We start from the raw sequence: 25,630 nt of genomic DNA on the forward strand, positions 1-25,630 counted from the left end.
CAACAAAAACAAAAAAGTGCACTGTGTTGAGCACACCCTTCTTGTATGTGTGAGGAAAAGGACTTTAGTCTTACCAGAGAAAATTGGTAAATGGAAGAAAAGCTTGGTGTAAGTAGTGCCACGATGTCTTCACTATTCCTTTGAGGGAAAACACTGGGGTACATAATTACATGGTACTTTATAAGTGAACTTAATTGAGGGTAAAATATATCTCATTATAAGATTTCCTCAACAGAATATTGAAGGATGTTTGTTCCAAGATCTCTAAAAGTCAAGAGGAATTCCAATGATGACATCAAAAGCTGTGTTGCTAAGAAAATTAAGCCAGAAGGAGAAGACCTTCAGCTGGACCAAGGCAGAGATGTCTCAGTCTACACTTCAGTTACAGAAGAAGCCACTACACCAGACAGGCCCAGCAGCCAGTCAGGCCCCTTCCCCGGCCTGGCTGGCCCGCTGAGGGAGGATGCCTCTGTAGGCCCTGAGCAGGGCGCCGAAGAGCCTGTGAAGTCATTTTCCAAAACACAGCGCTGGGCAGAACCCGGGGAACCTGTCTGTGTTGTCTGCGGTCGTTATGGAGAGTACATCTGTGATAAGACAGATGAAGATGTGTGCAGCTTGGAATGTAAAGCAAAACATCTTCTTCAAGTTAAGGAAAAGGAAGAGAACTTAAAACTCAGCAGTCCAGAGAAAGTGGGTTCTGAGCCAGAGTCTGCACTCGATGCAGCTTTTTATATCTACAAAGAGCACCCCTTTATTTTGAACCTTCAGGAGGACCAGATTGAAAATCTTAAACAGCAGCTAGGAATTTCAGTCCAAGGGCAAGAAGTCACCAGGCCCATCATTGACTTTGAACACTGTGGTTTCCCTGAGACCTTAAATCACAACTTGAAGAAATCAGGCTATGAAGTGCCAACCCCCATCCAGATGCAGATGATCCCTGTGGGTCTCCTGGGGAGAGACATTCTGGCCAGTGCAGACACTGGCTCAGGAAAAACAGCTGCCTTCCTTCTTCCTGTTATCATCCGAGCTTTACTGGAGGTAATTAGTAGCATGCACATGTGTTTTTAGAACTAAATAAGATAGCTACCAGATTTCACCCTTAATTATATTAAAATTACAAGCTGAACCTAAATATTTGTAACTTTAGTCACCGGAGTGCCTTTGATTTTGTTTCTGACTGGAAAAAAAAGTGATTTTGCTTCTGACAGTTGTTTGCATGCAAAATATAACTTTAGAGAATTCTTTTTTGTGTGTATATATTACTTGGGACTTAACCCAGGGCATTGTATCACCTGTCTGCACCCCCAGCCTCTTTTATTTTATTTATTTATTAATTTTGTGTTCCTGGGAATTGAATCCAGGGGCATTCTACCTACAGATTATACTACCAGCCCTATTTAATTTAATTAATTTATTTATTCTTTGCAGTACTGGGATAGAAACCAGAGGTATTAAACTTCTGAGCTCTACCCTCAGCCCTATTTTTTATTCTTTATTTTGAAACAGGGTCTCACTGAGTTGCAAAGGGCCTCACTAAGTAGTAGCTGAGGCTGTCTACTGTGATCTTCCTGTCTCAGCCTCCCAAGTACTGGAATTACAAGCCTGTGCCACCATGCCCGGCTTATTTAATTTAACTTATTTATTTATTTTAAAATTTTTTTTGGGGGGTGTCTGGGGATAGAACCCAGGGGCATTCGACCTCTGAGCTACAGTCCCTGCTCTATTTTTTATTCTTTATTTTGAAACCGGGTCTCAATGAGTTGCAAAGGGCCTCACTTAGACTGCAAACCGCGATCCTCTGGTCTCAACCTCCAGAATGCTGGGATTGCAAGCATGCACCACCACACCCGGCTCCCAGATTTTATGTATTATTTGAAAATAGGGTCTCACGAAGTTGCTGAGGGACTCACTAAGTAGCTGAGGCTGGCTTCGAACCTGTGCGATCCACCTGTCGCAGCCTTCCAAGCACTGGGATTACAAGCGTGCGCCACCATGCCCGGCTCTGTTTTTTATTCTTTACTTTGAACAGGTTTTCACTAAGTAGCTGAGGCTGTCTGTAAACTGTGATCCTCCTGTCTCAGCATCCCGAATGCTAGGATTACAAGCATGTGCCACCAAGCCTGGCTCTTAATTTTTATTTGGAAACAGGGTCTCACTAAGTTGCTAAGGCTGGCTTCAAACCTGTGATCCTCTTGTGTCAGCCTCCCAAATACTGGGATTTACAAAGGTGCACCACCAGGCTGGTTTAGAGAATTCTTTTATTTTTATTTATTTATTTATTTATTTATTTATTTATTTATTTTTGCAGTACTGGGGATGGAACCCAGGAGGATTGTACCTCCAAGCTACACCCCCAGCCCTATTTTTCAGTCTTTTTTTTTTCTTCTTTTTTGTGGGTCTGGGGATGGAATCCAGAGGCATTCAACCTCCGAGCTACACCCTCTGCCCAATTTTTATTCTTTATTTTGAAACAGGGTCTCACTGAGCTGCAGAGGACAGCTGAGGCTGTCCGTGAACTGCGGTCCTCCGGTCTCAGCCTCCCGAATGCTGGGATTACAAGCGTGTACCACCATGCCTGACTCAGTCTTTTATTTTTGAAACAGGTTCTTACTGAGTGGTGAAGGGCCTGGCTGAGTAGCTGAGGCTGTCTGTGAATCGGGATCCTCTGGTCTCCACTACCCGAATGCTGGGATTACCAGCGTGCGCCACCACTCCCTGCATCCTTCTGTCTCATCCTCCCAAGTACTGAGGTTCCAATCATGAACCATCACACCTGGCTGGATTTTGTATTTTAAAGAAACTGGTTTCATCCGGTGTAATCACACATGCTTGTAATCCCGTACTTGGGAGGCTGAGACAGGAAGACCACAAGTTCAAAATAAAAATCAAAAATAGGGTTGGAGGTGTAGCTCAGAGGTAGAATGCCTCTGAGTTCAATCTCTAGCACTAAAAAATAAAAATAAATAAAGAAACTGGTTCCTGAGCCAGTTGTAGTGGTGCACACCTGTAATCTCAATTCTTTGGAGGCTAAGATAGGAGAATTCCAGATTCAAAGCCAGCCTTAGCAAATGAGTGAGACCCTCTTTCCAAATTAAAAAATAAATAAAATAGTGCTGGGGCATAGCTTGGAGGTAGAATGCCCCTGGGTTCAATCCCCAGTACCAAAAAAAAGGAAAAGGAAACTGGTTTCTATTAAAGTTGCAATCCTATTATAGAGTTTCAAAATATTCCCTTAAATATAACTCACGGTTCATCTTATTTATTTATTTATTTATTTATTTATTGTGGCACTAGGGATTAAACCCAGGTGCATTTTACATCCAAGCTGTACCCCTGGCCCATTTTTTATTCTTTATTTTAAAACAGGATCTCACTGACTTGCAAAGGGCCTCACTAAGTAATTGAAGCTGGCTGCAAACCTGTGATCTCTTCACTTAGTCTCCTAAGTACTGGGATTACAAGTGTGGACCACTACACCCAGTTCCCTGGTTCATCCTAAAATAATAATACTTTATCTTGCTTGTTAGTTTATAGTGTACAAAGACCTTTGACTCATAATTAGTTTAACAGACATTTTGAATATTTATTGTTTGCCAAGTACTAGTCGAATATACCACATCCTAAATGCTCAGGACCAGAAATGTTTATAGTTTTGGAGATTTTTTTTTTTTTCCGGGTCTGGGGATGAAATCCAGGGGCATTTGACCTCCGAGCTACACCCTCTGCCCTATTTTTTATTATTTATTTTGAAACAGGGTCTCACTGAGTTGCAGAGGGCCTCACTAAGTAGCTGAGGCTGTCTGTGAACCGCGATCCTCCAGTGTCAGCCTCCCGAATGCTGGGGTTAAGTGTGTGCCACCTCATCCAGCTCTTATTTTTTTGTTTTTGAAACTATGTCTTACTAGGTTGCTGAGAGTCTTGCTACATTGCTGAGGCTGTCCTTGAACCTGTGATCTTCCTATATCCGCCTCCCAAATATAGGGTTACAGGTTTGTGCCACCATACGGGCTAAAATCTGAAACTTGAACACCATGTTGGTGCTCAAGATATTTTGTATTTCAGAGCATTTTGGATTCAGGTTGGGTATGTCCAACCTTTACTGGTGAGCTTGTGAGCTCTGACCAATGGCAGGAGGGAAAGGAGTGAAAAATGTGGGCAATGGGAGAAAAGAAAAAAAAAAACTCAGAAATCTAAAGAGTAGTAGAAGATATTGTAATATAAAAAAAATACTAGATGTTCAAAATATAGGTCATATACAGTGGAGGATCAAAACAGAGCTGTATGGTAAAAAGTAGGTTACGGGTACACATACACATACAGGTTTTTGTTTTATTTTTTGTTTTAGCCAGTGTAGTCATGCCCACCTATAATCCTAGTACTTGGGAGGCTGAGCCAGAAGGACTGCAGATTCGTGGACAGCTTCAGCAATACAGTGAGACCCTCACTAACTTAGCGAGACAGTTTCAAAAATTAAAAGGTGGGGAGCCAGGCATGATGGTGCACGCTTGTAATCCCAGTACTTGGGAGGCTGAGACAGGAGGATCACAGGTTTGTGGCCAGCCTCAGCTACTTAGTGAGGCCCTCTGCAACTTTGTGAGACTTGTTGTAAAATAAAGAATAACAATAGGACTGGAGGTAAAGCTCAGAAGTAGAATGCCCCTGGGTTCAACCCCCAGTTCTGCAAAAAGAAAAAAAAAATAGGATCAATTTATGACGGTTATAGGGGACAAAATCTGGATGCTCTTAAGCCCCCTAAGGAGGGCTCTTGCCTACTTGGTCTGACTGGAACAAGTTAAAAGGGAAATGTTCCAGAAATCACTGAAAATTTTATCCTTGTCAGCAGGAGTTGGCGGCTGGTGTTTCTGACTTTGTTTTTCGTGTCTTTGCAGAGCAGAGCTCCATCTGCTCTTGTCCTTACACCAACAAGAGAGCTAGCCATCCAGATAGAGAGACAAGCTAAAGAGCTGATGAGCGGCCTGCCACGCATGAGGACTGTGCTGCTCGTCGGGGGCTTGCCCCTGCCCCCACAGCTGTACCGCTTGCGGCAGCATGTGCAGGTAAGCATCCGCTGACAGAAGGCCTTGCCCAAGTTTTGTAAGCGACAGAGGAACCAGCATTGTTTTGTTTTGTCCTGGAGGATCAAATGTGGTGTTAGGTAGCTTTCAAATTCGTTCCTAGTAGGTCTTACTTTTTTTTAAGTTCATTTTATATGGAACTTTAACTTTCATTTTAAAGGAACTCAATTTGTTTCAAAAATAAAAAGGGCTGGGGGCATAGCTCAGATATAGAATGCCCCTGGGTTCATTCCCCGGCACCCACCCCACACGATCTGTAGCCAATCAATTATAGTTGCCAAAATTGAAACCTTAATTTATCTGACTCTGCTCCTTCTTAGCTTTGCTATTATATTATAGTCTATATTTTCTGATATATAAAGGTATGTTAAGGCAATTTGGTCTAGTTGTAGCTTTGGAATTTGGGAGTAATATGGCCATCATTAATTTATTTATCTAGCCGAGGGCAGTGGTATGCTCCTCTAATCCCAATACTTGGGAGGATAAAACAAGAGAATTGTAGGTGCCAGGCCAGCCTCAGCAACTTAGAGAGACTCTCAGAAACTTGAGTCTCTGAAACAAAAAATAAACCTGGGCGTAGTTGGGCCTGCTTGTAATCTTAGTACTTCAGAGGCTGAGACAAGAGGATCATCATAGATTCAAGGCCAGCCTCAGCAATTTAAAACAACTTAGAAACTGTTTTAAAATAAAAAATAAGAAATAGGGCTGTGGATATAGTTTAGAGGTAGAATGCCTTGAGTTCAGTTCCCAGTCTACAAAATAAATAAATTGATCACTTAAGTCAGTAAAAAGGCTTGGGGGTATAGCTGGAAGGTAGAACATCCCTGGGCCCTGGGTTCAATCCCTAGTACCAAAGTAAGAGTTACTTCACTTCCATGATTCTCACTTTACTTGACTATGAGTGGGTGTTTGAAAATGTCTATCTTTTTTTTGTGTGTGTGTGGGTTTGGGGATGGAACTCAGGGGCATTTGACCTCCAAGCTATACCCCCTGCCCTATTTTTTTTATTCTTTATTTTAAAACCAGGTCTCACTGAGTTGCAGAGGGCCTCACTAAGTAGCTGAGGCTGTCCGCGAACCTTGATCCTCCGATCTCAGCCTCCCGAATGCTGGGATTACAAGCGTGCGCCATCACGCCTGGCAAAATGCCTGTCTTTTACTCTCTCATCAACCTAGTGAGACCTTGTTTCAGAATAAAAATAAAATTGGGTGTAGCTTGGGGAGAGAATGCCCCTGGGTTCAGTCCTGAGTACTCACACACACACAGAAAATGACTGCCTTTAAAGTCAAAATGTCTAATGGAAGGGTCACAGGAAGGGTCACACGTGATGCCTTCTGCTAGGTCCCACCCTGCTCCTCGCCCCTTCGCCGCCCTCCCTTAGATGGCCCCATTGTGGAGCCTCCTCCCACTGCTGCCAGTCCACTCCCACCGACGTCCTCTGAGCAAAAAAGAACTGAAACAACAGTCAAGAATAAGGGTAAAATAAAGAGCTTTTCAGAGAAGCAAAACTGGGAGAGTTATTGCCAATACACCATCTAAAGGAGCTTTGAGACTAAGAAAATCTATAGATGAAGAAGATGATTCCAGAAGGAGGGTGTGGTATAGAAGAAAGCATGGTGATCAAAGAAAATAGTAAAGCTTGAGTAACCCAAACAAACATTGACCAAACAAAAGCAGTAATAACAGTAAACAATCTGAGTTAAAAAAAAAAAAAAAAAGAAGAAGAGCTGGGCGTGGTGGCACACGCTTGTAATCCCAGCATTTGGGAGGCTGAGGCCGGAGGATCACAGTTCGCGGACAGCCTCAGCTACTTAGTGAGGCCCTCTGCAACTCAGTGAGACCCGGTTTCAAAATAAAGAATAAAAAATAGGGCAGGGGCTGTAGCTCGGAGGTCGATTGCCCCTGGGTTCCATCCCTAGACCCACAAAAAAAAAAAAAAAAAAAAAAAAAAAAAAAAGAAGGAAAACACTGGCCGGAAGTAGCATGTAAGTGCAGGGAAGATGTAATTGGTGTTGAAGTGTTTATCCTTGGTTGTTTTAAAAAAAATAAAAAGGTTAAAGTTTGGGGCTAAGGATGTAGCTCAGTGATGGAGTGTTTGCCTATCCTGTGCAAGGCCCTGGGTTCTGTCCCATGCACTGCAAAAATGGAGGAGGGAAAAGTAAGGTAAAAGTTTTAATTAATTTCAATTTATTAAATTATGTATGTTTAGCCAGGCGTGGTGGTGCACGCTCATAATCCCAGTACTTGGGAGGCTGACCCAGGAGGATCTGGGTCCTCAGCCAGCCTCAGCTACTTAGTGAGGCCCTCTTCAAGTTAATGAGACCCTGTTTCAAAATAAAGGATAAAAAATAGAGCTGGGAGATGTAGCTTGTAGGTAAAATGCCCCTGCGTTCAATCCCAGTACAGCAAAAAAAAAAAAAAAAAAAATTATATGTTTGTCAAATTTCAAGGAAAGCCATGCGTGGTGACTCATCCCTGAAATCCCAGTATTGTGAAACTGAGACAGAAGAAGAGCAGATTCAAGACCAGTCTCAGCAACTTATCAAGATTATGTTTCAAGACAAAACAAATAACAATAATACTAAAAAGGACTTAGGGTGTAACTTGGAGGTAGAAGGCCCCCAGGTTCAATCCCCAGTACTACACACACACACACACACACACACACACACACACACACACAAAATTAAAGAAAAAGCATTGCAAAAATGAAAAACAATTTATAACTTACAAGCTAGCAAAGAGAAAAAAGGGACTAGAAGGAGTAAACAACTCAAAATAATTAAAATTAATATGAATGTTCGTGATATTTGGGAAGTACCTAAGGAAAACCCTATAGTTGTGCAGACACAAATCCTTATAGCCCTAACATTTTATCATTCTTGTGATTTTATGGTCCTGTCAGTGTATATTTGAAAAGTAGAATATACTTGAGTTTATTAGGTCATTTATAACTCTATACCAGCCACACGCTCATTTGAGCCTCAGAGTAATTATTATCATTTTCTTTTTATGGATGAGAGAATACTCACACTATTATTAAATACTAGAGCCAGAATTGCTACTGAAGTTTGTTTGACTAAAGAGCCTCTACTTAAAAGTAGTTGAAGCTACTATTTCAACTAGTATATTATAAAACTCTTAAGAGCCTTGAGAAAACTTAGAAATCATTCTGCCCAACCTCTTAATTAAAAAAAAAAAAAATAGCAGGCCCAAAGAGGTTAGGGAATTTACACTTATTCACAGAGCCAAATAGCTGCCAAACGGCCTGCAAGGCTCTGTTTCTTCCTTTACACGTTTTCTGAGAGCAAGAACTACATCTGAATTATTCATCATTGAATTCTGAGGACTTAGCATAGTGTCTGGCACATAATGGCCACTCAACAAAAGTCGAATGAGCCAAGCGTGATGGCACAGGCCTGTAATCCCAGAACTTGAGAGCCTGAGACGGATTGCAGTTTTGAGACCAGCCTCAGCAACTTGGTGAGGCCTTCATGAACTCAGCAACTTAGACTCTCTTTCAAAATAAAATAGGGCTGGAGACATAGCCCAGGGGTAGAAGCTACCTCTAGGATACTAGCTACTGGCTTCCAAGCATTGGGCTCAATCCCTAGTACCGCAAAACAAAACCAAAAAGTAAAACGAACGAATGTTGTCTAATTGTAAAATTTGTTTTTTCTGTTTTATTCAGGTTATCATAGCAACCCCTGGACGACTTCTTGATATAATAAAACAGAGCTCTGTAGCACTCTCTGGAATAAAAATTGTAGTGGTGGATGAAGTAAGTAGTGGTGTTTCAAAAACATTGTCATGTAATCTTATATAATTAACAAAAGGTATCATTGTTTTATTGTATATGTAGGGCATTTTCTCTCCCAAGGGAAAAAAATTCAGAGACTTTTTAAAAATTGTAGTAGCGATTCAGAAGCCAGTTCCTCTACAGACTGCAGCTAAGCTAAGCTATGGTCCATGAACATTAAACCAGCACTGTCTTTTTCTAATTGTCAGAAAACACACGATCAACAGGTGCCATGTTCTCAGTGGTAAGTTTTTTAAACATTTGATGCCTCAGAGCGTTTGTCAACAAAAATAAAAGGCCGGGCGTGATGGCGCACACTTGTCATCCCAGCATTCAGGAGGCTGAGACAGGAGGATCGTGGTTTGTGGACAGCCTCAGCTACTTAGTGAGGCCCTCCGCAACTTAGACCCTTTTTCAAAATAAAGAATAAAAAATAGGGCAGGGGGTGTAGCTTGGAGGTCGAATGCCCCTGGGTTGCATCCATAATAAATAAAAGGGGTCGATGACATTATTACCAGGAATTATGGAAGTAGTTCAAAATACTTAGTTGCGTGGCCCTTTTTCTTTTTTTCTGTGTGTACACAGACATCTGTGGCCGTGATTTTTCTTTGTTATTATGCCATGTAGATACTTTATACTTTTGGCTTCCATACTGAGATGCGGTAGGTACATCATTATAGTGTGTGTGTGTGTGTGTTTTTTTTTTTCTTCAGTACTGGGGATAGAACCCCAGGGGCATTCTACCTCTAAGTTATATCTCCAGCCCTATTTTTTAGTCTTTATTTTGAGACAGGGTCTCACTAAGTTGCAGAGGGTCTCACTAAGTAGCTGAGGCTGGCTGCAAACCTGCGATCCTCCTGTCTCAGCCACTCGAGTACAGGAATTACAAGTGTGCGCCTCCACGCCTGGCTCCCCCATCCCTATTTTATTTTTTATTTTGAAACAAGTCTTCACTAGGTTCCTGAGGCCGATAGCAACTGTGATATTCCTGTCTCAACTTCCTAAGTACTGTGATTATAGGCAGGCGCCACCACTCCTGGCAATGTTCTTTCTTTAACAAAGCTTATTAGGGCATATTATTGGAAAATAAGTATTCATTCAATGCCTGTTTATCCCGGTCTTAAGTTTATCCCTGTCCCCAGCTCCTCAGCATTTAAGGACCATAGTTTCTGTGTGCTCAAGAGGAGAAACAAGCTGATAAACATCATTGACTGTGTACTGAAGTCAGTGAAGAGGAGCCGTGTAGGTACAGATTAACTACCGGTGGATGAGTTTGGAGGGGATTACAGGGAAATTTTGAATACCATTCATACCTACAGTGTGCAAAATCTTATCAGAGAGAAAAGAGATACATTTGAACTAAAGGCAAGGACATTATTCTGTATGGTAAGATAACACAAGTGCTTAAACTGCTGATGTAGCCAAGGGTTAGCAGTGGTCTCTGTAAAGGACTATATAGTAAAAATTGTGGAATCTGGGGGTCATTGTGTTTTCTGTTTAGCTAGTTCATGCAGCCATAGACAGTACAACAGTGACAAAATTTTATTTACAAAAACAGGTAAAAATTGATGAGAAATGATGGTACATGACAGAATCTCAGGACTTGAGAGCCCAAGACAGGAGGATTGAGGTTTTGAGGCCAGCATTAGCAAGACCTGGCGAGACTCAGCAACTTAGAGCCTGTTTCTAAACAAAAAATAGGCTGGGGTGTAGCTCAAAGGTAGAATGCCCCTGAGTTTAATCTAGTACTACAGAAACAAAACATCGAAACAGGTAAAAGTTGGAATTTGTCCTGAAGGTTGCTGTTCCCCAACCACTGATAAAAGCTTAGTGAAATCATAGGACTGTATATGATTTGTTCATTGGCCAGGACAAATAAGGTCAAGAGGAAAAAGGAGAGAGTATTGGCACTGTAAAAAATGGTTTCTTGGTGCAAATGAGATTTAACCTGGGCCACCAAAGATAGGAAAAGATTTAGAAAATAGAGGCTGTGTTGCCTGGCATGGTGGTGCACGCTTGTAATCCCAGCATTTGGGAGGCTGAGACTGGAGGATCACAGTTTGCAGACAGCCTCAGCTATTTAATGCGGCCCTTTGCAATTTAGTGAGACCCTGTTTCAAAATAAAGAATAAAGCTGGGCATGGTGGCGCACGCTTGTAATCCCAGCATTCGGGAGGTTGAGACAGGAGGATCGTGGTTCACAGACAGCCTCAGCTACTTAGTGAGGGCCTCTGCAACTCGGTGAGACCCGGTTTCAAAATAAAGAATAAAAAAAATAGGGCAGGGCGTGTAGCTTGGAGGTCAAATGTCCCTGGGTCCCACCTCCAGACCCGCCAAAAAAAAAAAAAAAAAAGAATAAAAATAGAACAGGCGGTGTGGCTGGGAGATTGAATGCCCCTGGGTTCCATCCCCAGACCCGCAAAAAAAAAAAAAAAAAAAAAAAAAAAAAAAAATAGAGGATGTGTCAAATATTTCAAGGGAAGAGACTAGCATAAGCAAAGTCAGAAAGTCCAAGTATCTGTTTGGAGGAGACAGGAAAGAGACCAACCAGCCTAAAGAATTCTTGCTGAGAAATGATAGGAAGTCGAGTTGGGGAGTTAGGGTGGGGTTAAATGACAGGGGCTTTGCAAGGGAGGCAGAGGAATTTGGATTTGATGTGGGAGACGATGAGGCTTTCTAAATTATTGAGTTGGGGTGTAACTTGTCGAAAGTAGTGGTTTAGGGAGGTTATTCTGCTGCTTAAGACAAGAGAATTAAAGAAGAAAGAACTGTGAGACAGAGCAGCCAGCAGTGCACACAAGGGGTGAAGGAGTCGGGGACAGGCTGGAGGCAGCAAGGCTCAAGGGTTAAATCTGAGAGTCACCAGAAAGTAACCTTGATGAGTCTCCTCATGGCTGCGAAGGGGCAGCGAGAGGCAGCTTCATAATTTACAGTTGTGCTTTTAATTTTAGAAAAGAGTAGGGGGATAAGTGCTGGGTTTTGTGATACTATTTGAGTCCAGCTTTAGAATACTGAATCTCAGCAGGGTGTAGTGGCACACACCTAAAATCCTAGTACTTGGGAAGCTGAGGCTGGGGCTGGAGAATTGCAGATTTGAAGCCAGCCTCAGCAACTTAGCGAGACCTTGTTTCCAAATTTTAAGAAATAAGATAAAATTGGGCTGGGGGTGTAGCTCGGGGATAGAATGCCCATGGTTTCAATCCCCCAGTGCCTCCCCCATAAAAATAGAGTTCCATATAAATGGTGGGCTAAGGGGAAATATTCTATATGTGTAAGAAATGTGCATTGGAATCCAATTGATGTAATGGTTTCTGTAAGGGAGGAAGGCTGGAGAGAAATGAGCAGGGAGAGACAGGGACTGGGGCTACGGGCCTGGCTTGAGGAGTTGGAAGACGAGGCAGTAAACAGGACTGAGGGACCAGAGAGGAGCAGAGTATAAGTACCGTCCGTGGAGAAAAGCTACTGCTTGAAGAGGAGGGTGAGCACAGAGGCACGACCAGGGGTGAAAAACTAAGAGAATCCCTTTGGGATTTGAAAACTCCGCTGTCGCCGGTGTCTCCTGTGAGACCTGTCTTTTGGCCCAGAGCTTTGCCCAACCCCATCCCTCTGCTCTGTCTCCAACTCTGAAACTGTCCCTTATGCCCCCAGATACACTTGAGGCCTTCTTTCCTCTCTGTGCTGCTGAAAAGTGCACAGACCTTATTATTTCTCTTATATTGTGTTCTCAGCTGTATCCCAACAACAACACTGTTTACCCAAGTTCCCTTAATGATAAGAATCACCTGGCATGCTCAGTGAATGTAACACAGGACCAGGCCTCTCACTTGGTTATTCTAATTCAATAGGTTTGAGCTAGAGCCCAGGAATTTTTTTTTAACAGTCTTGGATCTTGCTAAATTGCTGACCTTGAACCTGTGACCCTCCTGTATTAGCCTCCCAAGTACTGGAATTAAAGATGTACTCAACCATACCCAGCTGAGACATTACTTTTTTTTTTAAACCCAGGGACATTATACCTCTGAGCTATTCCTCCAGTTTTATTTTATTTACTTTTTGCCGGTCTGGAGAAGGAACCTAGGGGCATTCTACCTCTGAACTACACCCCTGCCCTATTTTTTATTCTTTATTTTGAAACAGGGTCTCACTGAGTTTCGGAGGACCTCACTAAGTAGCTGAGGCTGTCCGCGAACCACGATCCTCCTGTCTCAGCCTCCCGAATGCTGGGATTATTAACGGGCGCCACCACGCCCGGCTTATATTTTATTTTGAAATAGGGTCTCACCAAGTTGCTGAGGGCCTTGCTAATTTGCTGAGACTGGCTTCAAACCTACAGTCCTCCTGTCTCATCCTCCCAAGTACTGAGATTACAGGCATATATCACCACACTTAGCTTGAGCCCAGGGTTCTTTAGAAATTCATTTAGTGATTCTTACCTTCAGAGAGGTTTAGGACACACTGGCAAATAAATTGCCTAACATAGTTTGGTGCTTATTGAGTGTTTAGAATAAGAACTTTTATTTATGAAATGCATTTTTAGCCCTGTTTTTCATTATTATTATTTTTGTGTGTGTGTGGTACTGGGGATGGAACCTGTACTGGGGATGGAACCCAGGGGCTTTCTACCTCCTGGCCTCACTCCCAGACCTATTTTATATTTTATTTTGGAAAGAGGGTCTCACTAAGTTGCTGAGGCTGGCTTCGAACCTGTGCGATCCTCCTGTCTCAGGCTCCCAAGTGCTGGGATTATTAGCATGTGCCACCACGCCTGGCCTTGAAATGCATTTAGGGATTTTTTTGTTGATGGTGATTGAACCCAGAGGCATGCTACTTTTTTTTTTTTTTTTAACTCAGAGCCATTCTACCTCTGAGTTAAGTCTCCAGCCCAGTTTTATTTTTTATTTGGAAACAGGGTCTCGCTAAGTTGCAGAAGGCCTCAATAATTGTCGCAGCTAGCTTCAAACCTGTGATCCTCCTGTCTCAGCCTTTCCAAGTACTGGGATTACAGGTGTGCACCACCATGCCTGGCCTGGCATGCTACTTCTGAGTTACACCTGTGACCGAATTTTTTTTATTTTGAAGCAGTGCTTCACTAAGTTGCTGAGGTTAGCCTTGAACCTGTAATCCTCCTGTCATGGCCTCCCAAGTATTGGGATTACCGGTGTGTACCACCACGCCTGCCTCATTTTCAGGGCTTTTGATAGGCTATACTGTTGTTGGTTTTGAGGATACAGTGGACCTGCAGATGAGTTCCGTGTCTCAGGGACCTGTGGCAATTGTACCACCCAAGGTAGTATGGCAGAGACCACCCATGGGGATCTCTGGAATGTAATTTTTATGTTGAGATCTGAATGGGCAGGAATCAGCCATGTGGAGATCTATGTGGAGGGAATATTGTTTCAGACGGGACAGCCGGTGCCCAGGCGCTGACATAACACGCGTGGGGTACTTGGGGACAGATAGAAGGCTGGTGTGGCGGGGCCAGGGAGCATGCGGGAGAGTGGTAGGAGGTGAAGTCAGAGAAGTGTACATGGATTTTGAGCTCGTAGTATTTTCAGGTCAAGGTGAGAGGTTTCACTCTAAGTGATGGGAAGACACTGGATATTTAAGCAGGAGAGTAATAAGATGGTGTATATTCAAGATGGATTCCTCTCTCTCTCTCTCTCTCTCTCTCTCTCTCTCTCTCTCGTACTGGGGATGAAACCCAGGGACCTTCTACCTGTGGGGTACTTCCAGACCTATTTTATTTTTATTTGAAAACAGAGTCTCACTAAGTTGCTGAAAGCCTCGCCAAGTTGCTGAGGCTGGCTTCGAACCTGTGATTCTTGTCTCAGCCTCCCAAGTACTAGGATTACAGGCATGCACCACCACACCCAGCTCCCTCAACCTCTTTGTCAAGGGCACTAATCCGATTCATGAGGATTTCATCTCATGAATGGAGCCCTCATGACTTATTATCTCTTCTAGGCCCCACACATAGGAATTTTGAGGGATACTAATATTTAAACCATACCAGGTCCTAACATTGAAATATTTTTCTTTGAAATAGTATTTTATTTTAAAATTTAAAATTTTTTTTAAATATTTATTTATTTATTTATTTATTTATCTTGGTGGTACTGGGGTTCCTGGAAACCCTTCTACCTCTGGGCTACACTCCCACCAGACCCATTTTTTATATTTTTTTATTTGGAAACAGGGTCTCTTAAGCCAGCGAGGTTGGCTTCGAACCTGCGCTATCCTCCAGTCTCAGCCTCCCAAACAGGGGAATTACAAGTGTGCGCCACCACGCCCGGCAGTATTTTATTATAAATATATTGTATGCGTGTGGGGTTTTTTTTCTTCAGTACTGGGGATGGAACCCAGGGGTACTCTACCTCTGAGCTGCTCCCTCAGCTCTATTTTTGTGTGTGTGCAGGTCTGGGGATGAAACACAGGAGCATTCAACCTCTGAGCTACAGCCCCTGCCCTATTTTTTATTCTTTATTTTGAAGCCAGGTCTCACTGAGTTGCAGAGGGCCTCAGTAAGTGGCTGAGGCTGTCCGCAAACAGCGATCCTCCGGTCTCAGCCTCCCGAATGCTGGGATTACAAGCGTGCGCCACCACACCCAGCTTTCTATTTTTTATTCTTGATTTTGAAACAAGGTCTCACTGGGTTGCAGAAGGCCTCACTAAGTAGCTGAGGCTGCCTTCTAAAGGTGATCCTCTTGTTTCAGCCTCCCAAATATTGGGATTACAAACATGGGCCACCATACCTTCGTGGTTTTTAAAAATCAAACATTGCAAAAGGAAAAAAAAAAAAAAAAGGGAAATTGCTTCCTTGGTAGCCCTCTAGGCTTCTCTAAAATGTTTATACTTATTATATTTGTAGCACAATAGTGTTGTCTTAGCCAGGCATGGTGGCACACACTTGTAATCCCAGCATTTGGGAGGTTGAGACAGGAGGATCGCAGTTCATGGACAGCTTCAGCTGTTTAGTGAGGCCCTTTGCAACTCAGTGAGACCCTGTTTCAAAATAAAGAATTAAAAAACAGGGCAGGGGGTGTAGTTCAAAGGTAGAATGCCCCTGGGTTCCATCCCCAGTAGTACAAAATAAACAAATAAATAAATAAATAGTGTTGTCTTATACACAGTGTTCTGTACTTTGCTCCTCATGCCCAGGAATCCTTCCTTACCTATTAGTGGGTTTTCTGATCATTTTTCATGATACCATAGTGTTGTGTTATGTGGATTTACTCTAATTTATCAAGTCCCCTATTGATGGATATTTAGGATGCATATGCTTTTTACAATTAATAATGCCATAGCAATAACCTTGTGTATTATTGTAAACATTTATTTACATAGTTCATAATTATATATAAAATTTTCCCTGTTGACCTTTCGTCTTTTGACATTGTGATATATTTTTCTGTGTAAGAGTTTTTACATTTATTTATTTATTTATTTATTTTTGCAGGTCTGGGGATTGAACCCAGAGGCATTTGACCTCCGAGCTACATCCCCTGTCCTATTTTTTATTCTTTATTTTGAAACAGGATCTCACTGAGTTGCAGAGGGCCTCACTAAGGAGCTGAGGCTGTCCGCGAACTGCGATCCTCCAGTCTCAGCCTCCCAAATGCTGGAATTACAAGGGTCCGCCACCACGCCCCGCTGAGTTTTTACTTTTAGTTATATCTTTTTTCCTCCCTTATGCTGGGAATTGAACCTGTCATTTCTCACATGCTAGACAAGTGCTGTACTACAGAGCTACACCCCTATCCCCAAGTCTTAATTTTTAATTTTCTTAATCATATCAGTCTTGATTTGTGTGGCTCTGGGTTTAATGTCAAGCAAGACTAACTTTAAAATGCTTTTATTTTAGGCTGATACCATGCTAAAGATGGGCTTTCAACAGCAAGTGCTTGACATTTTGGAACACATTCCTAATGATTGTCAGACCATTTTGGTTTCAGCCACAATTCCAGCTAGCATTGAACAGCTAGCAAGCCGGCTGCTGCATGATCCTGTGAGAATCATCGCTGGGGAAAAGAACCTGCCCTGTTCCAATGTCCGTCAGATCGTCCTGTGGGTAGAAGACCCAGCCAAGAAGAAAAAGCTGTTTGAAATCTTAAATGTGAGTAAGAAGCAGTCAATCATGTTTTGTAGAATGCATCAGCATTTTAAGCCAACTTCTAGGAAATTTGGTATAGATTGCCCTATTTTTTTTTTTCTTTATTTTGAAACAGGGTATCACTAAGTTGCATAGGGCCTCATTAAGTAGCTGAGGTTGTCTGCAAAGCGCGATCCTCCCGTCTCAGCCTCCCAAATTTTGGGATTACAAGCATTAGCCACCACACCCAGCTGGTATAAATATTTAACAGTTGCCTTAGCTATGTCAGAATTCCATGAGGATCAACACATTTTGTTTATTAAAACATGCTGTGCTGTGCATGCATGGTGGCGCACATTTGTAATCCCAGCATTCTGGGAGCTGAGACAGGAGGCTAGTGGTTTGTGGACAGCCTTAGTTACTTAGTGAGGCCCTTGCAACTCAGTGAGACCCTCTTTCAAAAAAATGAAAAGAAAAAAAAATAGGGCTGGGGATATAGCTCAGAGGTAAAATGCCCCTGGGTCCCATCCCCAGTACTGCAAAAAAAAAAAAAAAAAAAAGCTATATAGATGCAGCATTGATTTTTCTTTTCCTTGCTATAGACAGGTATTTAAATATCAAGATTATCTGCAAAAATATTTTTTCTTTCAAAAAAGTTTGAGTACTTTTACATATAAGGTAGGGGCAAGCTATTTCTTCCCTGTGTTCTTAAGAATTTTTTTTAAAGAGGGTCTCACCAGGTTGATGGGAGTCTCACTACTTGCTGAGGCTGTCCTCGAACCTGAGATCCTCCTGTCTCAGCTTCCCAAGCACTGGAATTATGGATTTATAGGCATGCACCACCATGCCCGACTCTCAAAAAATTTTTATTTATTTATTTATTTTGCAGTACCGGGGATGGAACCCAGGGGCATTCTACACCCCAGCCCTATTTTTTATTCTTTATTTTGAAACAGGGTCTCACTGAGTTACAAAGGGCCTCACTAAGTAGCTGAGGCTATCCATGAAACCGGATCCATCTATCTTAGCCTCCCAAATGCTGGGATGACAAGCGTGTGCCACCAAGCCTGGCTCTCAAAAAAATTTTAATTGCCAGTGGTTTAAACAAACTCATGAGGTAGGTGATATGTGCAAGCATTATTATTTACAAAGATGGTATTAAGTTAAATATGAGCTGGTTAAACTGAGTTAAATGTTAAATTAAGTACAGTCAATATGGTTCTAAATGCTGCTCATGAGTCAGTGCGAACCATATTTAACTTTGTGGTGGGGCAGGGTACTGGAGATGGAACTCAGGAACAGTCTACCTCCGAGCTACACTCCCAGCTCTGTTATTTATTTATTTATTTATTTATTTATTTATTTATTTATTTTTGTGGTATTAGGGATGGAACCCAGGAGCATTCTACCTCTGAGCTATACCTCCAGCCATATTTCTTTTATTCTTTATTTTGAAACAAGGCCTCACTGAGTTGCAAAGGTCTCACTGAGTAGCTGAGGCTGTCTGCGAACCCGGATCCTCCTGTCTTGGCTTACCAAATGCTGGGATCACAAGTGAGCCGCCAAGCCCGGCTTTATTCTTTATTTTGAAACAGGGTCTCACTGAGTCGTGGAGGGCCTCGCAACATAGCTGAGACTGGCTGAGAGCCTGTGATCCTCCTGTCTCATCCTCCCAAGTACTGGGATTACAAGCATGCATTCCATGGGTTCCTGGGTTCCATCCCCATTACCGCAAATAAAATAAAATAAAATAAAATAAAATAAAATAAAATGCATTTATAGTATTGATGATGGGAAAATGTGAAGAGCTATAGAGATGGCTCCTGTTTGTGCACTTTTTTTTTTTTTTTTTTTTTTTGCAGTACTGGGGAGGGGACCCAGGGGCATCCTACCTCCGAGCTACACCCCAGCCCTATTTTTTGTTCTTTATTTTGGAACAGGGTCTCACTGAGTTGCAAAGGGCCTCACTAAGTAGCTGAGGCTGACCATGAACCTGGATCCTCCTGTCTCAGCCTCCCAAATGCTGGGATTACACGCATGTGCCACCACGCCTGGCTGTGTACTTTTTAAAGAAAATATTCATTTTAACTGAAATGTCTTACTTCCTCAATATTTATGGACCTTTGAATAATTAGCTTACACTAAGGCTTTCAGGAAAACTTTGTGTTATGTTATATGAGTAATTTTAAGTATTCTTTTGATTTTCAGGATAAGAAACTCTTTAAGCCTCCAGTGTTGGTATTTGTGGACTGCAGACTAGGAGCAGACCTGCTGAGTGAGGCAGTTCAGAAGATCACAGGTCTCAAAAGCACATCGATGCATTCAGAGAAGTCACAAGTAGAAAGGAAAAACATATTGGAGGTATGATGCTTAACATTTGATATTCTTCTCTTTCCCATGACCGTTGTGCCTCCTTTTCAAGACACGCCCTGTTATCAGCTGGTTTTTAAAGCAGACCTTTTCATGATGACTGAGAACATCAGGCAAGCAGTAACCATGAAGTTACTTATTCCTCCTGCTCAGGCTTTTGTGTTTGGGGAGCAGTAAACCTGTTCTCTGGGAACTGGATATTAAGTGGATTACTAATTTAGAGTTCTTCATTTCTAAAACCAGGTCATTTTGGTCTGGGGCAGAGTAGTAGTTCACCTTTGGAAGGATTTGCCTGAGTAAATTAATAGAACCAATTCCGTAGGGGTTGGGAAGAATTTAATTTACATTCATTTTTAAGGTATAAGAAGACTTTTATTTACTGAAAAAACATTGCAATAAAAATATTGAAGTAAGCATTGAAAAAAGAAAAGATGTCAGCGTGATCTAAAGCCGCATAACACACTCTGAACAATACGTCTGTGGCTGTTTTGGAAAGGGGCTGCTTGAAGGAGAGTATGAAGTCGTGGTGAGCACGGGTGTCCTGGGACGAGGCCTCGACCTGATCAGTGTCGGGCTGGTGGTGAATTTCGACATGCCGTCCAGCATGGATGAGTACGTGCATCAGGTAGGGAGCTGTCTGTTGCCTCCATTCTGCTCGTGAGTTTCATTGGATAAAGCATTTTCAGTGTGATACTGGTTTAAAAAAACAGCAGAATGGAGCCAGGCCTGGTGGCACATGCCTGCAATCCGAGGACTTGGGAGGCTAAGACAGGAGGTTTGAAGGTCTGAGACCAGCCGTAGCAGTGTAGCAAGACTCTCAGCAACCTAGTGACACCCTGTATCAAAATAGAAAACAAAAAAGGGCTGGGGTATAGCTCAGAAGTAGAATGCCCCTGGGTTCAGTCCCCAGTACCACGCAAAAAAATAATAATTTTTTTTTGTGTGTGTGTATGTGGTACTGGGGATTGAACTCAGAGATAATTCTACCTTCAAGCTATACCCCCAGCTGGATTTTATTTCTTACTTGGAAACAAGGTCTGCCTAGGTTGCTGAGAGCCTCACTGAGGTGTGGAGGCTGCTTCAAACCCGCAGTCTCTCTGTCTCAACCTCCCATGTACTAGATTATCGGCATCTGCCATTTGTACCTGGCTTGTTGATAAATTTTTTAAAATTCAGGACAGAAAACATATTTTTGTTCAAAAATATATGTATATAAACTAAATTTTGTTTTGTTTTGTTTTTGGTGGTACTGGGGTTCCTGGAAGCCCTTCTACCTCAGGGCTACACTCCCAGACCTATTTTTTTATATTTTTATTTGGAAACAGGGCCTCTTAAGCCAGTGAGGCTGGCTTCGAACCTGCGCGATCCTCCTGTCTTCACCTCCCAAGTGCGGGGATTACAAGCGTGCGCCACCACGCCTGGCTAAATTTTGCTTTTAAAAACTGTATATAAGCCGGGCGTGGTGGCGCACGCTTGTAATCCCCGCGCTTGGGAGGCAGAGACAGGAGGATCGCGCAGGTTCGAAGCTAGCCGCGCGCGCTGGCTTAGGAGACCCTGTTTCCAAATAAAAATGTAAAAATAGGTCTGGGAGTGTAGCCCGGAGGTAGAAGGGCTTCCAGGAACCCCAGTACCACCAAAAAAAATAAAATAAATTAAAAAAAAACTGTATATATGGGGAAGTGGTGAGTTGGCCCGGGCCCCCCTCCACCCTCATGCCATTTTGGCATGGGGCTGTAACTATTTTCTGTATTTCTATTTTCTGTATTTCTATGTTTTTAATAAACTTCTTTAAATCTTCAAAAAAAAAAAAAAACTGTATATATGCCTAAATTTTTTTTTTTTTTTGTGGTACCAGGGAATGAACAGAGGGCATTCTACCCCTGAGCTACACCTCCTGCCTATTGTTTATTCTTTATTTTGAAACAGGGTCTCACAGGGTTTCAGAAGGCCTCACTGTATAGCTGAAGCTGGCCACGAACCTGTGATCCTCCTGTCTCAGCCTCCCAAGTACTGGGATTACAAGCATGCACCACCATGCCTGGCCTAAAGTGCATTTTTTAAAAGTTGGAAGTGACATAAAATGTTAATTTATTTGTTTCTTTTATTTTTCTTTTACTCTTTGGTGAACTTATTAATGGCATTTATGGTCAGAAAAGAAAGCTCTGTTTTAAAAGATTGTTTTAAATTGATAAATCTGGCCAAAATAAAATTGATCCTTTAAAGTATTTGTTTCTTTTAGGAATCTTGTCTTCATCTCCTCTTCATATCCTTATTTGTTCTAGTCTTTCACCTTGTAAAGTTTCATTCCTTTCCTTTGCTGCCAAAGGCAACAATAGCTTCTCTTTCTAGCAGAAATGGAGCCTTTCCTGGGCCACGCTATCTCCCTGGCCGCTGCCTCCCTTCCTTCTCAGGCATCACTTACAGACCTGCCAAGTGAAGCCTCTCTCTCCTGTTCTTAGAGTCACCTCTCAAGGCCACATTAGCTTGAGTCACCCACTGAAATGCTTTTTCGGGGTGGGGGGGGCACTGGGGATTAAACCTAGGGGTGTTCTACCTTGGAGCTATACCCCAGATCTTTTTTTAAAACAAGATCTCTCTAGGTTCCTGAAAGTCTCACTACATTGCTGAGGCTGTCCTCAACCTGTGATCCTCCTGTCTCAGCCTCTGAAACTCTTCTCGTATCTATAACATGTTGTTTCCTTTATTAATTTAGGTATGTATTTATTAGTGGTACTAGAGATTGAACTTGGGCTGCTCTACCTCTGAGCTACAATCCCAGTTCTTTTTATTTTTATTTTGAAACAAGGTCTCACCAAGTTACTAGATTAACCTCAAACATGCCATCCTGCCGTCTCAGCTTCCCAAGTACCTGGGATTATAAGCACATCCCAGCTACTCGGGAAACTGAGGCAGGATCACTTGCGCTCAGGAGTTTAAGGCCAGCCTGGGCAACATAGCAAGACCGGCTTCTAAAATAAATAAGGCAGGCATGATAGCATACACCTGTAATCCTAGTATTTGGGATGCTTAGACAGGAAGATAACAGGTTCAAAGCCAGCCTCAGCACCTCAGAAAGGCTTGCATCAACTTAGTAGGACCTTGTTTCCAAAAAAAAAAAAAAAAAAGTAAAACAGGGTTGTGGGTGTAGCTTAAAAGTAGAATACCTTTGGGTTCAATCCCCAGTACCACAAAAAAATAAGATAAAATTAATAACTATAAAAAATAAATTTCTAGCAAACTGCTAGGTCAAAGGATATATATATATATATATATATATATATATATATAATATGAATTCCATGTGTCTGCCTTTTAATATTAGGGATGTAGAGAATTTGGAGACTATTGCAGTTATATATATATGTATGTATATATATATTTTTTGGTGGTACTGGGGTTTCTGGAAGCCTTTCTACTTCCGGGCTACACTCCCAGACCTATTTTAGTTTCGGAAACAGGGTCTCTTAAGCCAGCACAGCTGGCTTCGAACCTGTGCAATCCTCCTATCTCTGCCTCCCAAGCGCGGGGATTACAAGTGTGTGCCACCACACCCGGCTTATGTGTGTGTGTGTGTGTATATATATATATATATATATATATATATACAACTTTAAATATCAGTATAAACTATTATCACTAGATACAATTCACACACTATATAATAAAGCCTGAATTGAATCTAAACAATTCAGTGGTTTAATACATTCATAGGGTTGTACAACAATCACTTCAGTTTTAGGAAAGTTAAGCTAGGCATGGTGGCACACGCCTGTATCCCCAGGCTGAGACAGTAGGATTGCAGGTTCAAGGACAGCCTCAGGGACTTATTGAGACCCTATTTCAAAATAAAGTAAAATAGAGCTGGAGGTATAGCTCAGAGGTGGAATCCCCTAGATTCAATCCCTAGTACTTCCCCCCTCACACACATAAACAAAGAGCTTCACAGTGTATATTCATTTTTTTTTTGCCTTACTATGGGTTTTATCTCAAATTTGTGGCCATTTAATTCTATCAAAATGAGAACTATAAAGCCGGGTGTGGTGACTCACGTTTGTAATCCCAGCATTCGGGAGGCTGAGACTGGAGGATCGCAGTTTGCGGACAGCCTCAGCTACTTAGTGAGGCCCTTTGCAACTCAGTGAGACCCGGTTTCAAAATAAAATAATAAAAAATAGGGCAGGGGGTATAGCTCGGAGGTCGAATGCCCCTGGGTTCCATCCCCAGACCCGCAAAAAAACAACAACAACAACAAAAAGAATAAAAAATAGGGCAGGGGGTGTGGCTCAGAGGTCAAATTCCTCTGGGTTCCATCCCCAGACCCGCAAAAAAAAAAAAAAAAAGAACTATGCAAAAATGTATTAGCCTAAACTTAACACATTAAGGGACTTTTTATTCTAAACCAAACAGTCCTCTTGCTGCTAATGCACGGCTTTCAATTTTTTTTTACCTTATCCTACCCACAGTAAGAAACATCTTCGTCATTAACCCCCATATAATTGAAACACAGTTTTTACTAATAATACTCTTATTATATGTGATCTCTCTTTTTCTCTTTGTGTATGTGGTTTGGAGGGTTTGAGGATCGAATCCTGGAGCATTCTACCTTCAAGCTCTACCCCCAGCCCTGGTTTTTATTTGGAAAGAGGGTCTCACTAAGTTGCTGAGATCCTCAGTAAGTTACTAAGGCCGGGTTTGAACCTGCACTCCTCATGTCTCTGCTTCCTAAGTACTGAGATTACAGGTGTGTACCACCATGCTTCACCTCTTTTTATTTGGGCTGATTCATTAAGAATATGCTGGCTGCAGCCCACTAAATCGATTTCACAAACATATTGAAATACACAGTTCAAAAATTGCTATCTGAGCTGGGCTTGGTGGTGCACGCTTGTAATCTCAGCATTTGGGAGGCTGAGACAGGAGGGTCACGGATCACAGACAGCCTCAGCTACCTTAGTGAGGCCCTTTGCAACTCATTGAGACCTGTTTTTTGCATTCTACCTCCGAGCTACACCCCCAGCCCTATTTTTTTATTCTTTTTTTTTTTTTTTTTTTTTTTTTTTGGCGGTACTGGTAATTGAACCCAGGGGCATTCTACCTCCGAGCTACACTCGCAGGCCTATTTTTTATTCTTAATTTTGAAACAAGATCTTAATGAGTTGAAAAAGGGCCTCACTAAGTAGCTGAGGCTGTCCTCAAACTGTGATCCTCCTGTCTCAGCCTCCCAAATGTTGAGATTATAAGCGTACGCCACCATACCTGGCTATTCTTTATTTTTAAAATATTTTTTATTTTTTTATTTTATTTATTTATTTTTATTTTTATTTTTTGGTGGTACTGGGGGTGGAACCCAGAGGCTTTCTACCTCCGGGCTATACTCCCAGACCTATTTTATATTTTATTTGGAAACAGGGTCTCACTAAATTGCTGAGAGCCTCACTAAGTAGCTGAGCCTGACATCGAACCTGTGTGATCCTCCTATCTCAGCCTCCCAAGCGTGGGGATTACAAGCGTGCGCCACCACACCCGGCCTATTCTTTATTTTTTTGAAACACGGTCTTACTGAGTTGCAAAGGGCCTCACTAAGTAGCTGAGGCTGTCCTCAAACCGTGATCCTCCTATCTCAGCCTCACAAATGCTGGAATTATAAGCGTGTGCCACAATACCTGCCTGAGACACTCTCTCAAAATAAAGAATAAGTGCTTGCTTCAGCAGCACATATACTAAAATTGGAATGATACAGAGAAGATTAGCATGACCCCTGCACAAGGATGACACGCAAATTTGAGAAGCATTCCATATTTTAAAAAAAGAGAGAATAAAAATAAAAATTAAAAAATAGGGCTGGGGTGTAGCTCGGAGGTAGAATATCCTGGGTTCCATCCCCAGTACCCAAAAAAAATAAATAAATCAAAAGCGATCTGAATGAATGCCAATCTTAGTTAAGTATCGTTAAGTGATAGTTTTCATTTTCTTTAAAAAAGCATTAAGATTGTCTATAATCATTTTGAAAATCTTCTTTACATTTTATTTCAGGTTGGAAGAGTGGGGAGATTAGGTCAAAATGGAACAGCAATTACTTTCATCAATAACAATTCAAAAAGACTCTTCTGGGATATTGCAAAAAGAGTAAAGCCCACAGGATCCCTTCTTCCTCCACAGTTACTAAGTTCCCCTTATCTTCATGACCAGAAGAAAAAGGAACAACAGAAAGATAAACAGACACAAAAGGACATGGTTACAGGAGCTAATCTTATGGACATTATTAGAAAACATGATAAAAGTAACTCCCAAAAATGA

General features: G+C 42.0%; 1 protein-coding gene across 5 annotated transcripts; it reads left to right on the forward strand.

Annotated features, from left to right (window-relative positions):
* Positions 1–246: 246 nt before the first annotated feature.
* On the forward strand, positions 247–25,630 carry DDX59 (DEAD-box helicase 59; the record flags this gene model as incomplete). Of its 5 annotated transcripts, XM_080698599.1 has the most annotated exons (7): positions 247–1,038; positions 4,890–5,057; positions 8,767–8,856; positions 16,736–16,987; positions 19,172–19,324; positions 19,830–19,958; positions 25,367–25,630. In XM_080698599.1, 7 exons carry the CDS (start codon positions 247–249, stop codon positions 25,628–25,630), a joined length of 1,848 nt encoding a protein of 615 aa, XP_080554725.1. The 5 variants fall into 5 exon arrangements, with proteins under 5 accessions (XP_080554725.1, XP_080554726.1, XP_080554727.1 ...); XM_080698600.1 differs by lacking the exon at positions 19,830–19,958; XM_080698601.1 differs by lacking the exon at positions 16,736–16,987.

This window comes from Muscardinus avellanarius (genome assembly GCF_963383645.1).
Source record: "Muscardinus avellanarius genome assembly, chromosome: 7".
NCBI classification, from domain to species: Eukaryota; Metazoa; Chordata; class Mammalia; order Rodentia; family Gliridae; genus Muscardinus; species Muscardinus avellanarius.